Source organism: Protobothrops mucrosquamatus, unplaced genomic scaffold (assembly GCF_001527695.2).
Source record: "Protobothrops mucrosquamatus isolate PMUCROS unplaced genomic scaffold, P.Mucros_1.0 scaffold930, whole genome shotgun sequence".
In the NCBI taxonomy this organism is placed as follows: domain Eukaryota; kingdom Metazoa; phylum Chordata; class Lepidosauria; order Squamata; family Viperidae; genus Protobothrops; species Protobothrops mucrosquamatus.
The window spans coordinates 175,798-195,155 of record NW_015387181.1 but is presented as its reverse complement, the minus strand read 5'-3'; the positions used below and the strand labels follow the sequence as shown (position 1 = coordinate 195,155).

The window sequence follows — 19,358 nt, the reverse complement described above, 5'->3', positions numbered from 1 at the left end:
CTGCTCTTCCCCACATTCCTCTGAAGCCACAGACACCTCTCCATCAACCTCCATAGGCTCCAGTTCCAGCTCATTTTCCTCAGGAGATTCAGGCTCTGACGGGGTCATGATAGCTGTGAGAGTGACCTGCCCCCTTGGTCCGGGCACCTCCCCACCCAGCATGGGGATGGGTGTCCAAGTCCCTTTGGGGCAAGCACTGCCTCTGGCATAGCTGGGGTTCTCAGGCCATTGCGCCTCCATCCCCCCAACTCCAGATCCTGACGGCATCCATCCCACTCTGCTGGCCAGCCCCCCTCACGCTCCCAGTAACAGCGTTCTGTGCATCTCAGCATAGAGTCATGCTGGCCACATGACCAAGAAAGTGTCTTTGGACAATGCTGGCTCCCTCAGCTAAGAAACAGAGATGAGCACCACCCCTTAGAGTCTGACATGACTGGACAAACAAATAAACTATGGCAGATTAATACAGTTTAATTCACAGTGAAGTTTGGAGCATCCTACTAGACCTGACCAGAACTTAATATGTTATATGAATATACACAGTCTTAATCATCAAATGTTTCAGAAATTCAGTTGTAACCAAAGCAAAATATCCCAATCTAAAAGAGATTCAGCAAATATTTGGAACTGGCCTGCTTTAAGTCTTCAACTTATCTATATGATGTCTGTACCTGTAGAACTGTGATGGATCAGGATTGAGTTCAGTGGTATCCACTAAGTCAACACTCAACATGGAGGCTGTGGCAGTGTACTCAAAGCAACACCTCTTTGAATGTGCATACATGTAGTGATCACACTACAGCAACCATCATCTTGACTTTTTTTGAACATCTCCCCCCCAAAAAGGAGTTTCTTGCTTCCAATTATTTGCTGTAGCAAAGGTACGTGGAGCATCTCACTGGCACTAATGCATTATGACTTAGAAGAGTTGTTAAAGGTGAAGTTGGTTATGTTTCTGAAACCTTCTGGAACCTAACTTTGTTTTGCCCAAGAACAAGAGTCAAGCAAGAAAGAGCAAGACTGGAATTGTTGTGGCCTACTTATCATGTTTTAACTGCACCCAAAATATATTATTGGGCTGACCTAACTTAGATATCAAGTAGCACAAGTCCTAAAAGGTTTGCACAGCTGGTTTGAATGTTTTTTTTTCCTTAAGGAAAATATCTGTACATATTGAATGTGTTTGCATTCATTTTCTCATTTGTACAGCATAAACAATCAGAATATTTAGATTAAATTATCAAGAAGCAGTTACTTTCATTTTTATACCTCTGCTGTTTTAAAAACCAACATATATGTTTTTGTACTTATTCAAATGAACGTATCTGTCTTCAGTAATTGTTTTTACAGTGCAGATGTATAAAAAATGAAATTTGATTGCAGCCATAAGTTATAGCACTCCAGATACTATAGTTTTAAAAATTACCTACATAGATTTCATGAAGGATAAAAGTACCAAAGGTAGAAGATGAATTCTGATTCCAGGGTAAGAGACACTGTTACAAAAGTTTCTAGGGAACAACAAAAGTCCCCTCCGGATTTGCTTGTGGGTCTTTCAAAGGCATTCAATTTGCCACGACTGAAAGTAAGATTTTAAACTAGAAAGGAGTGTGGTGTTACCTAATATTAGCTCTTATTATGTTCTTATCTTTTTCTCCTTATATTTCTCTATGATTCATACTATCTCCCCACGATTTAGAAGACATTTCCAGATTAATACAAAATCTAATTAGATTAAATTTGCCAACTAGATCAAGAACACTGTTGATCTTTACATATCCAAAACCGATGTGCAAGATCAAAGGTAAGATATGCTGGAAGAAGTCTGGGGAAGTGAGATAAGAATTTCTAAAATCACACAGCACAGACTCCATAAAATACCCCAAAGGGACCTTGTTAGCCAACAGACGAAAGGACAAGACTTGAAAGAGTCAAAACAAGGATCAAGGAACATAATACAGGTAATCCTCAACTTACGACCACAGTTGAGCCCAAAATTTATGTTGCTAGGTGAGAAATTTGTTAAATGAGTTTTGCCCCATTTTACAACTTTTCTTGTCACGGTTGTTAAGTGAATCGCTGAAGTTGTTAAATTAGTAACATGGTTGTTAAGTGTATGTGGCTTCCCCATTGACATTGAATGCCAGAAGGTCACAAAAGGGGATCACAGGACCCCGGGACACTGCAGCCATCATAAATGTGAGTCAGTCCAGCATCCAAATGTAACTCATGTTACCATGGGGATGCTGCAATGGTCATAAGTGTGAAAAATGGTCATAACTCACTTTTTTCAATGCCATTGTAATTTTGAATGGTAACTAAGTGAACTGTTAGGTAGTCGAAGGCTACCTGTACATGGTGTAGTGAATGTGGAGAAATTCTAGTTCAAGACGTTCAGGCACTACAAAAGGAAAGTGCTGCCCTGTCTAGCTTCCAGGTAATGAGCAGAGCAGAGAGATACACCCTGTGTTGTTAAAAAATACAGCAATGCAATCAAAGCGATGACTGTGATGCATATAAAAAATGCTTTAGCGGCAAAATGGGCAGCATATCATTTTAATAAAAATAAAACAAGTGGAGTTCAATTGCATCATCATGGCTACCATCATGTCTTCTTTTTTTAATCCAGATCCTGCAGTTCCTCTAGGGCAGGGGTAGGCAACCTTGGCTCTTTTATGACTCGTGGACTTCAACTCCCAGAATTCCTGAGCCAGCATGGCTGGCTCAGGAATTCTGGGAGTTGAAGTCCACGAGTCATAAAAGAGCCAAGGTTGCCTACACCTGCTCTAGGGCAGAGAAAAATGAAGCCACGGAAAAGCAAATGCTTAGAGTCCAGTCATAATGTGTCTTTCCCTCCTTCCGTCTGACTCTTACAATGGGAAGGGCAGTCTCAATTTTACCTTTGTTTTTAGCAAATGTTTTCTCTTTTCTGAGTCTGAAAGTCAGAGTGAGTGGAAAGCCCCAGTGCCTGTAGAGAGGGTGCAGCAATATTGTTGAAAGAAGCCCTTGGATCCCCATAGGAGCTCAAATCACCCCATTCCACATTGCCACAATCATATTAACAAGTTATTTAACAAGTAACAGGAAAAGGAAGAGATTTAGGATTCTCCACTTTTTCCTTTAAGTGGACCGACTGAGCATTCTCAATGGAGCCAAAAGTTACTGAGGATCATCGCTCACTGTTCACTTTCCTTCCTTTCCTTCATTATATTTCGTTGGAAGACCACCACCTCCAGACGGGTCCTCCAATCCAGCTGCCAAAACTGCTGCCTTGTGAGTATTTTGCTCCAGTCTCATTACACTACCTCTTAAAGTGCAAGAACCCCCACAAGAGATTGCAGCAAAACAATATTTTAACGACTTCGAACCATATTGCTTGCCTTTGGACATCGGCACTCCCTTATCTATATTTCAAAAACATATCACCCATCACGGTGATGGCTGTATGCTGCTTTGTATTCTTTGCCCTGCTCTCTGTTTATTATACAAGAAGCCACTGGCAGGTCTTTCTTTTCCAACTTCTGCCTAAGTTCATTCCCTTCGCCAAAAGGACTGTAAATCAATACCTGTGTAAATGGAGAACAGTGAGGAAAAAAAATGCAGTTGTGATCCATCCCATGTTCACAAAAGAATAGAAAGCACTTGGAGCAGTTTACATTGTAAACTGTTTACATTGACAAAAGTGCAATTTGCAAGGGATTATCATCTCTAACCTTGGGAGTACTGAAAAAAGAAACATCTCTACCTCTCTAAATTTGGAAACATAAATTTAGACACACACACACAGGCACACACCAAGGTAATTTGTTATATATAATGGGAAAGGCAGGTTCCCAGTCTCAGAAAAGAGACCTTTGACTTAACTCCATCAAAATCAAGCCTTTTCTCATCAAGATTATATCTTAGAAGACAAAGAAGGAGGTACTGCTAAGTTTTGTAGAAAGGTAACCTATCACAAATTAAAAGTTCTCCATAGTGGCAGAAAAAAAAATACACAGATGAATACAGTAAGCAATAAGAAAGTTATGCTTCATTATCTTATTCCAGTTTACAATTGTTCTTGTGGAGTCCTTCTGTCTCAAAATTGGCCAACTGATCAACTGCATTCACCCATCACACTCAGCTAGAAAGCAAAAATTGGCTGGGAATCTACAGTATGTGCTAAGCCAGAAAGTAAAATTTACATCCATAATGCCTGGGTTCACAGGATAACTAAACCAGAACTAAACTATCCACCGCAGTGTTTTTCAAAATTGGCAACTTTGAGATGTGTGGACTTCAACTCCAAGAATCCCCCAGCCAGCACTGAGGAAAATACTGATCTACATTATAATGCCATACAGGTAGACCTCGACTTACAACAGTTTATTTAGTGACCGTTCAAAGTTACAACAGCACTGAAAACAGAGACTTATGTCCATTTTTCACACTGACAACCATTACAGAATCCCCATGGTCACATAATCAAAATTCAAATGCTTGGAAACGGGTTCATATTTATGATGGTTGCAGTGACCCGAGGTCACTGCAATTCACTTTTTGTGATCCTCTGAGAAGCAAAGTCAAATGGGGAAGCCAGATTAATTTAACAACCATATTACTAACTTAACAACTGCTATGATTCACTTAACAACTGTGGCTTGAAAGCTCATGAAATGGGGCAAAACTCACTTAATAGCTGCCTCGCTTAGCAACAGAAATTTTGGGCTCAACTGTGGTCGTAGGTTGAGGATTGCCTGTAACTGATGAGAGAGAGAGACCAGAACTAAAAAAGTAGCTTGTTAATTGAACCAACCCATCAATTAAGACTGCATTTGATATCCATTGAACTGATACTTCTCAGGTAGTAAGAGTTAGCACAGCCTTTCCCTCCAGACGTGTTGGAATAAAACTTCTAGCATTTCCAACCCTAGTTGAAGAAAAGCTGAATTACTATTCTGTTCCTAATTTCACTGCAAAAGTCTTTTTGCCTTTATGTCCTCTGGCCTAGGAAGGCTTCCTTTTTTACATGGTTTCATATTCCAGCTGATTAAGGCCAATAATGCAAGGTAATCTGTATTTAATTATAAAGGCTACTTGTATCACAGCTAGAAATCAAGGTTGTCCTGGCAACAGTAAAACACACGCACAACTGAAAAATGGAAATGGAGTCCATTTGCCTCTACAAGACGAGCTGGCCAATTGATTTAGAAGACAATTGTATATAGTGAGAACAGTTAATAAAATGCAGTAATGATGTTTTTCTGAGTTTCTGATGTCAAATCTCCAGATAATGCACCTCCTATCATACCATGTTCTTGATTTGTTAAGAGATTATTTTTTTCAGTCCTATTGTTACTTTTTCAAAGTTGTATATGGCCATGACAAATGAGGAATTCTAAAAGAATTCATAAAAATACAGAAAGCATATCTTGAAAAATCTGATCACAATGCATACAGATCTGAATGATGCCTTAGTGCAGAGGAGATTGCAAGAAATTGTAGAAGATGCCTCTAAGATATTAGGAATATACACTTTGAACCAGATTTACTGTAGAACTGGCTGAAACAACTTGTTTATCAGGCAACTATTTCTGGGTTGACAGCTAAAGTTGTCCTCTGAGTGCCATGCTGGGAGTGACACTGAAAAAAATATTACAAGACTGGCTGTCCCAGGGCTAGAATTAATCTTAGCCTGATCTGCAAATAAAGATGCAAATACTTTCCTCATTGCCTTCATAGGAAAAAAAGGAAGTATGACTTTCATGGATGGATAGGCAAAGGGATGGGATTAATGGAAGGAAAAAAACACCCTGACTTATAGCAGGGCTTAAACGAACAGCATATGGCATTTTTCCTCGCCTTCATATTATCTACTGAGAGCCACAGCCTAGCAAAGCTCTTACTAATAGTACTGAGCTACCAGATGGGAAAGTCCTCCTGATGGGATATCCCAAATATCTGTATTCCCGTCCTTCCTGCTCCCACCAATGGTTTCAAAATAGCTGTTCCCTGATTACAGGACGGGAAGCTTTTTGCTCAGCTGTGAAACAAGTGGGAACTGTCCAATATTACACTATGAAGATTTGTAGATCTGGACTTGTGCTTTTCTCCTCATTCCTGTAACCACCATGTAGAAGCCCTGGTGGCAGAGTGGTTAAAATGAAGTATTGCAGGCAAACTCTGCAAACAGCCTGGAGTTCGATGCTGAGGGGGTTCAAGGTTGACTCAACCTTCCATCCTTCCGAGATTGGTAAAATGAGGATCCTGATTGTTGGGGACAATTTGCTGATATTGTAAAGTAGCGTCCCTCAACCTTTTGGGCACCAGGGACTGGTTCCATGGAGAGAGGTTTGTCCGCGGACTGGAAGGGTGTGGTTTCATGCGCTGCCTGCATCCTGTGGATGGGTTTCACTTGTTTGTGTGGACCGGCAAACCGGTGCCCGTCCATGGACCGGGGCTTGGGGACCCTTGCTGTAAAGCACCATGGGGTGGTATATAAGACTAAATGCTATTGCTATTGCTATATACCTTTGCTAATAAGAACCCCCTGGATGAATTCAGCTAAATCCCTCATTAAAATAAACCCTTTGCCCTGTTTGGGATGTATAAAGTAGTTTGATATTTTTTTAAAAAAACTGCTTCTTCCACAATGGTGAGATTTTATTTATATTTAAACTTGGATTTTAAATTTGGATTTTTGACACTAATCAGCTATTAGAGGTTTTAAAACATGCCAATAAGGTTAAAAAGCCAACCATAGTGATTACCTTTAATTTTTGCAGGTATTTCACAGTCATCACAGTGAGCACACCTCCAATATTTCAAACTTCAAGGGCTCTTTGTTCAGTGATTCCCCCCCCCCATCTGAGTGTAGACGACTTGTAAGCAATTCCTTTAAAGCACATACTTTATACTAGAAAGGACACACTGATTTGGATTCGTTCATTACATGACATTTGGTAGGGTTACCACATATTTAGTACCTTTCTTATGAACCTAAATTGAGGCTAATTCGGCAAACGTTTTTCATGCTGATTGGATATTCCACAGAATGCCCAAGAAAGATTATCAACGAACCATATTTATCAATATAGTTTGGAACAAAATAATCAAGTTTAAAATGCAGTTATGCTGTATGTACCCAAAATTGGGCATTGATAAATACATAAAGTACTGTGGCTTTATCAACCACTGTGCAAAGCAAAAGACTATTCTATTGTGACTATATTAAATGAGATCTATACTCTTGGACTGATGTGTTCAGTTTCAACTTCTGAACTAGCGGTCTATTGGCCAAATTGAACTATTGTTCAATACAGTGTTTAAAAATGATGAGTTTTGTTATAAGCTGCATACCTCATTCTACTTTCCCTTTCCTATTTTTCTTTTTAGGCATGGATTTTTCCTTTTTCTTTTCTTTTTTCTTTTTCTTTTATACAAAGAAAGAGAAAAAAAACAATGGGCTGTAAAAATCTGTAAAATGAGCTGTAAAAAACAACCATTAAGTGTCAACCAAGAGTGATTTTCCATCTCCTTTTGATGCCATCTAGGGCTCATATAGTTTTCTGCAACATACTTTTAGTAGCTTTAAATTTAATTTACTTCAGCTTTCTGAGTTTGCAGAGCACATTGAACTAATATAGATTCATCCAACATTGTAGATGAAATAAGGCTGGCAATTTTCTGCCTCAATGTGTTCTGTAAACAGAATCATAATGTCGCTTATTTTGGCTTAGTGTGATACAGATTGTAGTACAACAGTACTACAGTAAGGAAAACTCACATTATATATATATATATATGCAGCATCTCCATGGTTATGCGATCAAAATTCAGAAGCTTGGCAACTGACTCACATTTATGATGGTTGCAGCGTCCCAGGGTCACATGATCACCTTCTGACAAGCAAACTCAATGGGGTAGCAAGATTCCATTAACAACCATGTCACTAGTCTAACAACTGCAATGATTCACTTAACAACTGTGGCAAGAAAAGCGTAACATGGGGCAAAATTCACTTAACAAATATTTCATTTCAGCAGCAGAAATTTTGGGATCAATTGTGGTCATGAAGTCAGGGATTACCTGTACTTGAACCTAGATATATAACCCCATCAGGCTATAATTAGAATATTGTGATTAAAGAAATTTAAAAATAGTGCAATACAGCTAGTCCTTGACTTACAACCACAACTGAACCACTAGCATTTAAATTAAAAAAAAAGAGGTAAAACAGATTCTTGGCAATGCATCTCTCTTTTATCCTAGTATCAAAAGGCAATGTCCCCTAGTGACACATTACAAGCCAGGTCCCTGGAGGCCAAAAATTGTCAGTTACCCTTGCGATATATCATGGACTATAAACCACAATCCCTGAGTTTGCACGCCATACAAAGGGAAAACCAAACAAAAGACAAATGTCTTGGGACAGTCATTTTCATACTCCCATGCATTTATGCATGAACACAATAGTCCCTGAGATTTAAAATACTGAAAATGACAAGCCTGACTAACATGCTGACCGGTCATCTGTTTGGGTGGGGCCTGATCAGCAGTTTGAAGTCCTGGCTTAGTATAATAAGTGAACCTAGTTGGGGGTTAACCACACCCCCTAAGCACAGCACAAACATCCATAATTATTGTCATGTGTTCTCATGTCTTCTTCTCAGCTCAGGCCACAGCTGAGTCAGCTGAATATCTTCAGCTGTCTACAATAGTGTTTTCTCTCTGCTCCCGATACAAGATTTGTCATGGTTGCGATAGCACAGTTTTACTGATGTGGCCGATGGGATCTGCCTGGTTATATTAGTCATTTTAGGCTACTGTAGTTTACTACCTATGGAACTACTGTGTGTGACAGGTAGACCAAACCTCAGTGGCTTCCACAGAAATATCTTCCCTGTATTATGCCTGACTGGGATATTTTATCCTGTTTCTCAAGTCTTATGCAAACGCCTTTTATACCTGGCATTTAGGGCTATTTTGGAAGAATTCACAGCTGGCTTTCCAAAACATTTAACATGCTTTTGAGAAATCACCAGACAACGAATCCTGCATAGAACTCGCTTGAATCATCAAAGAAACCCACTTCTGCCAGCGGTATTTTGCCCGTTTGTTCACCAATAAGTACATCATGGGCAAGACATCAGTAATTATACTGCCATGTTGTCCTGCCAGTTCACAAACTGGAGGAAAACACTTTGATGTGGCCATCTGGCTTGTACCTTCAAAGACAGTGAGGTGCTGCCAGAGAAGAAAAGATACATGGAGGCAGTTCAGTCAATTTTGAGTTCACCCAGTTCTCCAGACCAGATGGCCAGCACCTTTCTGGTTTTCACAACTCCAATATATGATATGGCTGTGTAAGGAAAGGAAGGAGACCGATTAGAAGGCAAAACAAAGTCATATGAAAGTGTAACACTGTCCTTGTGGCTTGGCATATGGTAAGATGGCAGGGCGATAAGAAGAAATAAAGTTCTGTAAACAGTATTTCCAAGTGCAAAGGCAAGAGCCCCTTCAAACCACGCAAGTCTTCTTTACAACACAGAGCGATTCCACCTCCGCCCGTTTGCCAAACACCCAAGGAAACGGGGGTTCTGCGTTGCTTAAAGATCTCGGTCGTGGGCATCTTTGTATGCATGCCCAACATGGCAATATTTTCTCCCCCTCCTTTTGGGAACGTTAGGGCAGACTTCGTCAGCTCCCACAAACAACTGAAGCCAACTTGGTTTATCACGTTGGTTGTTTTAATTCGCTACACCTGGAGTCTGCCCGCGCAGCCAAATAAAAAAAAAAAAAAGGCTTAGTTCTGAAAATTACTGAATGAGCTTTCACCGCGAAAGCGGACTCCAGGGTTAATTCCAACATTTACTACGGGAAAAGAAAGAGACCCTCCATTGGTCGGTCTTCCAACCTCTGCGAGTCACCTACCTGCTCCGAGTTTAAAAGTAGCGAGCAGAAGGCAGGCTAACGTCTACGCCCCGTTTTGGAAGAGATGAAAAGGGTAGTAAAGCACGTCAGCCAATAACAGGCAGCGAAAGTGGGACAGCTTTGGCCGCTGGCCAATTAGAGCGCCGCATCCGGATTGCGCCTCCTCTGTCCCGCCAGCTCCCCTCCCCGCTATTTCAGCAGCTGCAAGCGCTAAAAAGCTTCGCAGAAGAGAAGGAGGAGTTTTTCAGCTGTTGTTTTGGTGAGCGGCTGGCTCGCTCGCTGACTCTACGCGGGGCTTGTGCCGCGTTCGCCTGCGAAAAGCGAGCGGGCTTTTTTTGGGGGGGGGGGACGCGCAAGCGGTTTCGGGGCTCGCTTTTCTGATGGAGGCTTTCCACCCGAGCAAGCTGGAGAAGCACCACCACCATCACCATCAGCCGGTGGAGTTTTTGCCAGGCGGCGGCAGGTACGCGGCTAAGAGCCACAGCGCCTACGGGAACGCGTTTAACTCTTGGAATGATTACCTGGGCTTGGCCACTCTGATCACCAAGGCGGTGAGCCAGGAAAAGGGCTTTCGGACCGGATCCTCTTCCGTGGTTGTGGCGGCGACCGTGCAGCAGGTCCCGGCGACCGAGGAAGGCGAGGAGGAGGAAGAGGAGGACGAGGAGGAGGAAGAGGAGGACGACGACGAAGTGGGAGCCCCTTATTTCGAGAGCTCCCTGGATTTGCACGATTTTGACTTGTGCGCCCATCACCACCTTAACCCTACCGAAAGCCTGCTGGAGGAGCGTTTCGCCGATTTTAGCCCCTTCTCGGGCAGATCCAGCCCGGCGTCGGTGGTCTTCAATTGCTCCCCCGACCATCTGGAAAGAGATCGCTCGCCTCACGCTTGGGGCGGCCGCCTGCTGGTAGATGGCCGGCTACAAGCTGCCCCGAAAAGCGCCTCCAGGCTGCTGAAGCCGGAATTGCAAGTTTGTGTTTTCTGCCGGAATAATAAGGAAGCCGTGGCCCTCTACACCACGCACATCCTTAAGGGACCCGACGGCAGAGTCTTATGCCCGGTGCTGAGGCGATACACGTGTCCTCTCTGTGGAGCCAGTGGGGACAATGCGCACACGATCAAGTATTGCCCCTTGTCTAAAATGCACGGGAGCGCCCCCAAACAACCGCTTAAAAACGCCCGGCACATCCTGGGCAAGAAGCTCCGCTAGGGGGCGCTTCTCGAGCCTTGGCCGCGTCGGTGTTTGTGGAGACAGGACTGCGGATCAAAAGACATTGATTGGATCAAGGAAAAAATAAAATCCACTACGATTCATTCTTTTCTTCTTCTTTTTTGTTCTCTTGCGCGCGTGTGCCCTCTACAGGGATATTAAAAAAAGGCATTTCCTTTTTGGTTGTTTTTTTTTTTTTAAACACTGTAATCAAATGTTTCTTAATATATTTAAATATGAAGACGTAGAATGTACAGAGAGATGTTCTTGATTTATGTATCAAATAATTGAGTATAGTTTCTAGTTTGTATATGTAGTAGCCAGGGAGCCTGGCCTCTGAATTAACTCTTTAAGAATTATAACATACCGTTTAGAGGGTACTGTATTTGTTTATTGTGAAACTTACCAGATTTTTAAATGGGACTAAAGATATCTCTTGGGCATATGCTCCATTTGCTGCAGCTTTGTTTAATATTCTTGGCTGGAAAGGGAGCACTTTTGAATAAAGAAAATTACTGTCTTTAAACGAGGCAGCCTAATACAAGTAATATGTATGAATCAAATGATTTTTAAGGAGATGTTTGGCTGGTCCTGCAATGATTATAAAGCAAGGTTGGAAAGATTTATTAAATGTGTTGACTTGGCATTTGCTTCCTTTGCTGTCTTCATTGTCTTCAAGCAATATTTTGATTACTAAAAAAAAAAGGGCTGCACTTTATGCTTAGAAGTCTTATAGTTTCGAATTCACCTCTTAACCTTTTTTTTCCTCACAGCTATTTTTTTTTCCTCACAGCTATTGAGATTTCACCATTGCCTCCTTTCTCCAAATTCTAGTTACCTCCAGCTGGTCCAATTGAGACCACCTGGTTGATCTTTGTGACACTTTAGAAAAACCTGTTTTTTTCCCCTGAATATTCTCCATCACCTCAATACATTTTTTTGCTTCCCCAACCAAGACTAGTTTTGCCTGTCCTTCTGTGCCATCATTCCCACCCACCTCCCAAAATATGTATTAGACTACGTATTTGTGTAGCTGGCATGGAGGCTGTAAAGTGGATTTGTTTTGTAAATTTGAAGTTGTAAATCAGTCCCATAAGTTATGCCTTTTAATGCCAGATGATGGTAGTGCCTTTTCTAACAATTTCTATTAAAATGTAATAAGCTTTTATGAACTGCATGCCACATACAGTTTTCATCCTACAATGTAAGCAGAGAAGTATCAGAATGGCAGCTTACTTCAAATTAAGTTGATACAAAAATCAAAGTATACCAGAAAAACAAGGGAACAGAAAAAACATCCCTGTATAATTCAAAAACAAAGGCAAATGAGTTATCTCTTCCTATGCAATGTCTTTAAAACTAAATAGCAAAAAGGAAATATGTATGTTCAGCTTAAGAAATGGATATAAATCCACAACTGGTACATATAGCAGTAAAAGCTGGTTATGATTTATTGCTCCAAACTTTATATTTTTGTTTTCCTCCTCAGTATACTACCGGTAAATACTGTTTGATACTGGTTTCCAGAGTGAAAGCCAGTGTTAGTTTCAACATGATCTAAGATTTTTTTCCCACAGCAAGTATAGAGTTAATGTCTGCCAATTATATTTTTCACATACAATATGAGTAGTGTGCCATTTTTAACAAGATACAACATGCTCTTAGTAAGATTGAAACTAGCATTGTAAAACTAACAGCACTCATTATTTATTCAAACAAATTATATATTGCTTACTTTACACCTATATAATCACACACAGAGAACCTAGTAGGTGATTGCTACACTCCAAAAATATTTTTAGCAAGTTTGTAAAAAGTGCTATCTGAAATCTCTATGAGTTCCAAACTACAGAGAATGTGACTAAAGAGCACCAAAGGAACATCTGTTTTCTGTGCTAACCATTTCATTTTTTTTCAAGTAATTTTGTTAAAGGTAACAGTAAAAATGCAAAAAAAAGAAAAATAGAAAGGAATAAAAGGTACAAAGGGGAAAAAATAGGAAAAATGCAAAGAATAAAGAAAGAAAAAAGATACATAAAGAAGTGACTCCCAACCTGCATCACAAGTATAAGCAATTTTAGTAACTTTTTACATTCTCTTAAATGGCAAGAAATAATCTCCATACCACATCTGTTATGTATAATTACTATTTAACCTTGATCAAATTAACCAAGTTTATATTCATTTTGCAGTCACTCTTTCATCCATTCAAACAATATCATAGAACTTGATTTTATTTCCTCTTTGCCCCTTCTCATGAAACTCTTCAAAACTTCAACAAATCTGTTTTATCAATCCAAAATAGAAAAATTATCCAGGTCACTCTCTTGGTTTATTGTTTGTATGTCTCTTTAATTATTAAAACAACAGCAAGTTTCTTTTGTATATTAATTGAAGCATGTTTTTCCACATCATTATTAGTCTGTCATTTCAACTGTTTCGGTCTTGTCAGGTAAAACTTGTTCCTCTTTCATAACATCTTTTTGACAGACTATCCACAGAGGCAGATGTTATTAATATCAATTTTTAATTCAATGTTTTGAAAATATTCAATATTTCCAGTGTTAAGACGATCTGGCATCATATTGTCATTTGTGTTTTTCTCCTTTAATTGAAATCTTTAGTTCCTCTAGAGTCCAATTTTTAAAATCTTATTTTTTAAAAAAATTCAAAACAAAAGCATTTTCCCATAGGAAGGATTCTTTATAATTCCAAAATCTTATTTAAAGTTAATCTGGACATTTAATATTTAATCTGGACATTGAATTTTTTTTAAAAAAATTAAATTTATAAGCTCGTGGTTAAAATCACTTTTTTCCAGAGTTTTCACTTTCAAAGGTTTCCAATTGGTGAAAAGTAGTTAATAAGCAATTTCCAAACGTGATTATGAAAATACGTAAACTTAGTATCCTTTTAAAAGTACTGACTACAATTTGAGCAAGATGGCTATTTCCTTGTCTCTCAGTTCTCAAATCCCAACAGAGACCAATGTCTTGTGGTCTCCTCATGAAGGAACAACTGTCTAGGGCACTTTTGGATGATCTCTACACCAGAGGTCCCCAACCTTTTGGGCACCAGGGACCAGTCCCGTGGAGAGAAGTTTGTCTGCGGACCGGAGATGACGTGGTTTCATGTACTGTCTGCATACCACAGATGGGGCTTTGCTTGTTTACACGGACCGGTTTCTGGCATGCCGCGGCCCAATACCGGTCCACAGACTGGGAGTTGGAGACCCCTGCTCTAGATCTCTCCTTTATTTGGAGAGGTTTGAAGAGCCAGTCTACCTGCCAGTTCTTCTTTCTTAGCCACAGTTGTTGGCTCTGCTTTTCACGGAGCCATTTTCAGTCTACCGTTCTTCCTCTGGAAATCTCGTGCTAACCATTTCAGAGTAGAGAGTTCACTCATACAGGATAAAGCAGTCCTGAAGACAAACACTCTGTTATCCTATGTAGCAACTTCTAGAACAATTTGGCAAGCTTTCCCCAACTACATATCCTACAATTCTCATTTATCTTCAGTTACTTTAAAACAGGAAATTAACAACTAAAAAATTACACTTTGGTGCCCTCTACATGTGTGGATAGTTGAGAATTCTGAGAGTTATAAGCCATACATGAAAGCACCCAACTGGGAAGTTTATTGAAATAATGCTTCTTTAAAATAAAGCAAATTGAGGATAGGCTTTCAGAAAGATCTAAGGTTAAATATAATTTGTGAGTTAGCACGTGTAAATCCAGCCAACCTGGCTCATTTAATAATGACTTGGCAAGTTGTGTGAATACAGTTGCATGTTTATAAAACTGGGGATCTTTTAAGTGAATGAGCATCTTTTGAGTTCAGCTGCATTATTTACAGACATGGATTATTCTGTTTGTTTTCCACTGTTTTTGTTTTCATGGAGGCCTATAGATGGCATACAATCAAACTTCGAGGATGGAGAAGGCTTTGTGTATTTCCTTGGAAAATGAAAATGGACCATGTAATCTTTGTTTTAAATACGTTTCAAATCTTTGCTGCCTTATTTGCCTCCCCACATATAATTTTTTAAGCCTTTTTAGAATGAATTTTCAGTCTATGTCAGTGAAGGCACCTGTAGGCTCCTCAATAGTATTCCTGTTGCAGGCTTGCTATGAATATTTGCCCTTCAATAATAAAATATTGAAAGATGTGGAGTACTTTTAAGAAAGTTTGTAAATATTTAGAACATTGGAAATGAAAAATTTGAAAAATTGTTTAGGAATGTATTGTCAGATTCTTCAAGTCTTCTCAAAATAAATTCTATATAATATAAGTTTAATAGGCTTTATTCCCTTAAAATTGTTATAGCATTAGTAAAAGAAATTATTGGGAATCTGTAGCCCTAAGCTGTACAAATGAAATAAATTAAATTGTCTTAAGGCAAAGTACAGGCAGAAAGAATTTGACAAAAATTTTGATCTATCTTCATACTTGGTTTTGTTCGAATCACTGACAAAGTGCAGTCAAATTTGGGGACATGGTTAGATCTGGGAGACTGTTTAGAGAAAGATTGTTTATATTTGCTTCAAAAATTTGGTTTTAAATAAATCAAAAATTTAAGCCTTCTATACAGTAATAGTTAACTTTAAGTTGTACTTCTAGGTAATCAGCTATTAGGGCACATGTTATTAGGTTTCTGCAATATATTAAAGTTAGAAAAGTAGATTTAGATTATCCAATTTATGTAATGTAACAAAACACATATTTCTATCTGACAAGTAAGCAATTGTAATCAAGTTGCAACTGACAATGCTTCCTTTTTTTAACAAACTATTGACATCAGTACATAAATTTAGTAATTGAAATATTATCCCAGAATTGAGATTTAGCATCTTATATTCTAAACAAAATTACCTGAAAGTAATTTTTAGTGAAATTAATGGGAATACTGAAAATTAAGATAAATTAGTTTAGAGAGAAACATCAATGTTATTTTGTTCCTTTATCAGATGGACTGGAAGCTCATTTTTGTAACACAAGGAATCTATGGATGAATAAAGAGATTAATTATTTTAAACAATCTAAAAGCCCAGTTCAAAATGTTGAATTTGCCAGATGCACAATAAAATACATATGAAAGTAGTGTGTTGGGGAATAAATATATTCCCTTATCATTTCCTAAATAAGTCTCAGGAAAATGCTATATGTATACTATGTATTAATGTGTACATCAACTTTTTCTGGGTAATTTAAAAGCACATTCTTAGTGTCCTATTATAAGTTTGGATGTAATAGAAACTATTAAAAATAGTCCTAAAATTGCCAGGACAGATAAAGTTTTTTTTCAGAATATGTTTACAAAAATTATTTCTGAAAAAAGTTTTGCTTTCATCTAATATTTGTAGTTAAAACACAAGAATAAAAAGACACCTCACACTAAAATTGTTTATATAATCCGAACAGTAAAGGATATATACTTATGAATATTTACTGAATCTAATTTCTACACACTTGGGAAAATTCATAATCACCAACAAAGTTTATATGCAGGTACAAATAAGAAACAGTAAGGACTCATAGGGACAAATAAAGGCATTTTTCTGGAAGAAAGGTGTCTTAAAATTCTTTTCCCCAGCAGATAGAAGTTTGATGCTTGTAACTTAAGGTTATTCAGGATACGAAGAAATATCATTCCAGGTATCTATTACACTTGGATAGAACATGTAGAATGTATGATTGGCTTCCTTTTGAACTTGTTCTGTCACAACTGTTGTGCTATTGCATTGTAGCAAATGTACATTCTGTACATTCAATAACTTTATTAAAAACTAGGATGAAATGTCCCTAATTATGTTTTCAACAGTGGAGGGAATTCATTGTTAGAATGGAGTGAGATGGAAGCTTTATAGCAACTATTTTTCTATCCATAGTAGGGAAGCTCAAAGAGAGCAAACAAGTACTATAGGGGAATAAATACATTTTTGTCAGTACAGAACACTTCAGTTGTTTCGCATTTCACTCTAATCAATTCATTTTGTGGCTTTATATAAATGTTCTCACTCCATTACAGTTATTCCACAACTTACGACCACAAATTTCTGTTCCTAAGCAAGGCAGTTGCTAAGTGAGTCACTGCAGTTAAGTTAGTAACATGGTTAAGGGAATCTGGCTTTCCCATTGACTTTGCTCATCATAAGTTCACAAAAGGTGACCATAAAACCCCGGATACTGCAACCATCATAAATACATGCCAGTTCCCAAGTGTCCGAAGTTTGATCACATGACCACACGGATCAAGCAACATTGAAAGTATGGAAAATGGCCTAAGACTGTAAGCAGTCAACTGTATGCAATCTTTTTTTCATACTTATTTTGAGGTTAATCTTTTCTGCACAAGTCATGGTAGCTTCCCCCAAAGGGAAATTTAACTGCTTTACTCAGGAAACTACTCATCATAACAGGAACTGTTATCAGAAGGAGATACGATTTTAACTGTAAAATGTAGTAAGCATACATCTTTCTCCTTTGAACCTCTTACAATCTTCCAGTTTCTGTGAAAACTAAATAAAATCGGGAAACACAAAACATAACATTTTTCTCCAATGAAATGTAAAACATGATCTCCAAAAAATCAATTAAGAAATATTTTACAGTTCCTCTATCTCAGCTGTTTTAACAGCATAGCACAGCATGAATTTTGTATAATGCATGCACATTCTAAATGCTAAGTAAGAACCAAAGAGATGGGGTGTTGTCTTACCTGAACACCTTTTCTCAGCACGACGATGGAGAATCCACCAATGGGTTTTGCTTGTCTTCTGCCCGTATAGACTAAGTCAGCCAAATTGCCACGCCCCTGTCCCTGGGGCCATCCCCCAGTCTCGACTGAGGCGAAGCTGTTGGCTATGATTCAAGTGTGTTGCTCAATTCTTTCCCAGCACAGGACCTGACTGGCCCTAAGGATGGGAGTGGATTCTCCATTGTCATGCTGAGAAAAGGCGTGCAGGTAAGACAACGTCCCTTCTCCAGCATGACGAGTGGAGAATCCACCAATGGGACATACCAAAGCCTCACTGTCCCTGTGGGTGGGAAGCCATCTGGGCCTGTGTCCCACTCTCTGACACTACACATTGGAGGACCCTCCTGCCAAATGAGGCCTCCGCCGATGAGAACCTATCTAACTTGTAGTGTCTTATAAAAGGGGAAGGCGACACCCACATCGCCGCCCTACATATTTCCTCAATCGGTGCCTGAGTCACCCACGCTGCTGATGTTGCAGCGCTGCAAGTGGAATGGGCAGTGATTTGTTTAGGAACTCAGAGCGATTGCCCTTGGTATGCTTCTGCTATGCAATTCCTGATCCATCTGCCGATTGTGGACACTGTGACCCTTCGACCCCTTGAGTGCGAATGGAAGGATACGAACAGGGCCTCAGATTTGCGGAAGGGTGCAGTTCGCCTTATGTATCGCCTTAAGGCCCTGCGAACGTCTAAGGTGTGCCATTTGCGCTCTAATTCATGGGAGGGCTGAGGGCAAATATCTGGTAGCACCACCTCCTGTGGAAGGTGCAGAGATCTTCCCTAACTGATAGTGCGGCTCCCAGATGAAGAAGACGGGTCGATGGGACCGTCTTGACTCTTTTGAAAGTTTATGAGAACCCGTGGTCTTGAAGGGCTCTTAGGGTCAGCGTCAGATCTGACTGTGCCGCCTGAACTGAGGAGGATTGGATGAGAATGTCGTCCAGGTAACACTGGATGCGCACGGGGATGGTTTGTGGATGTGCGGCGAGTGTCGCCAGTACTTTTGATAATACTCTGGGGGCCGAAGAAAGTCCAAAGAGTAGGGCCCTGTATTGAAAATGCTGGCCTGCATGGCAGAACCTGAGAAACGTTCGGTGCTCCGGAAGTATGGGGATGTGAAGGTAAGCCTCCGTCAGATCTATGGAAGTCAGGAGGTCTCCCCTTCTGACACCTGCTAATATAGACTGGAGAGTCTGCATTTTGAACTTTCTGTATGCCAGATGGTTGTTCAGACTTTTTAGGTCTAGAATTGCTCGCCATCCCCCCGAACTCTTTGGGACTATAAATAAGATGGAGTAGAATCCCTGTTCCCGTTGTCCCTTCTGCACCAGTTCTATAGCCTGGATGTCCAGGAGGTGCTGGATGGCCTCCTTGATGAGGCTCCTTTTGGTTGGATCCTTGGGTGATGGGCAAGGGACAAAGTGGTTTGGGGTTTTTGAGATGAATTCCAGTGAGAGGCCGAATCTGACAGTGTTTAGGA

General features: G+C 39.8%; 1 protein-coding gene across 1 annotated transcript; it reads left to right on the top strand.

Annotated features, from left to right (window-relative positions):
- Positions 1-10,287: 10,287 nt before the first annotated feature.
- NANOS1 (nanos C2HC-type zinc finger 1) lies at positions 10,288-11,204 on the top strand. The gene has a single exon (XM_015819474.1). It carries the CDS (start codon positions 10,293-10,295, stop codon positions 11,118-11,120), a length of 828 nt encoding a protein of 275 aa, XP_015674960.1. The 5' UTR covers positions 10,288-10,292; the 3' UTR covers positions 11,121-11,204.
- The last annotated feature ends 8,154 nt before the right edge of the window (positions 11,205-19,358 follow it).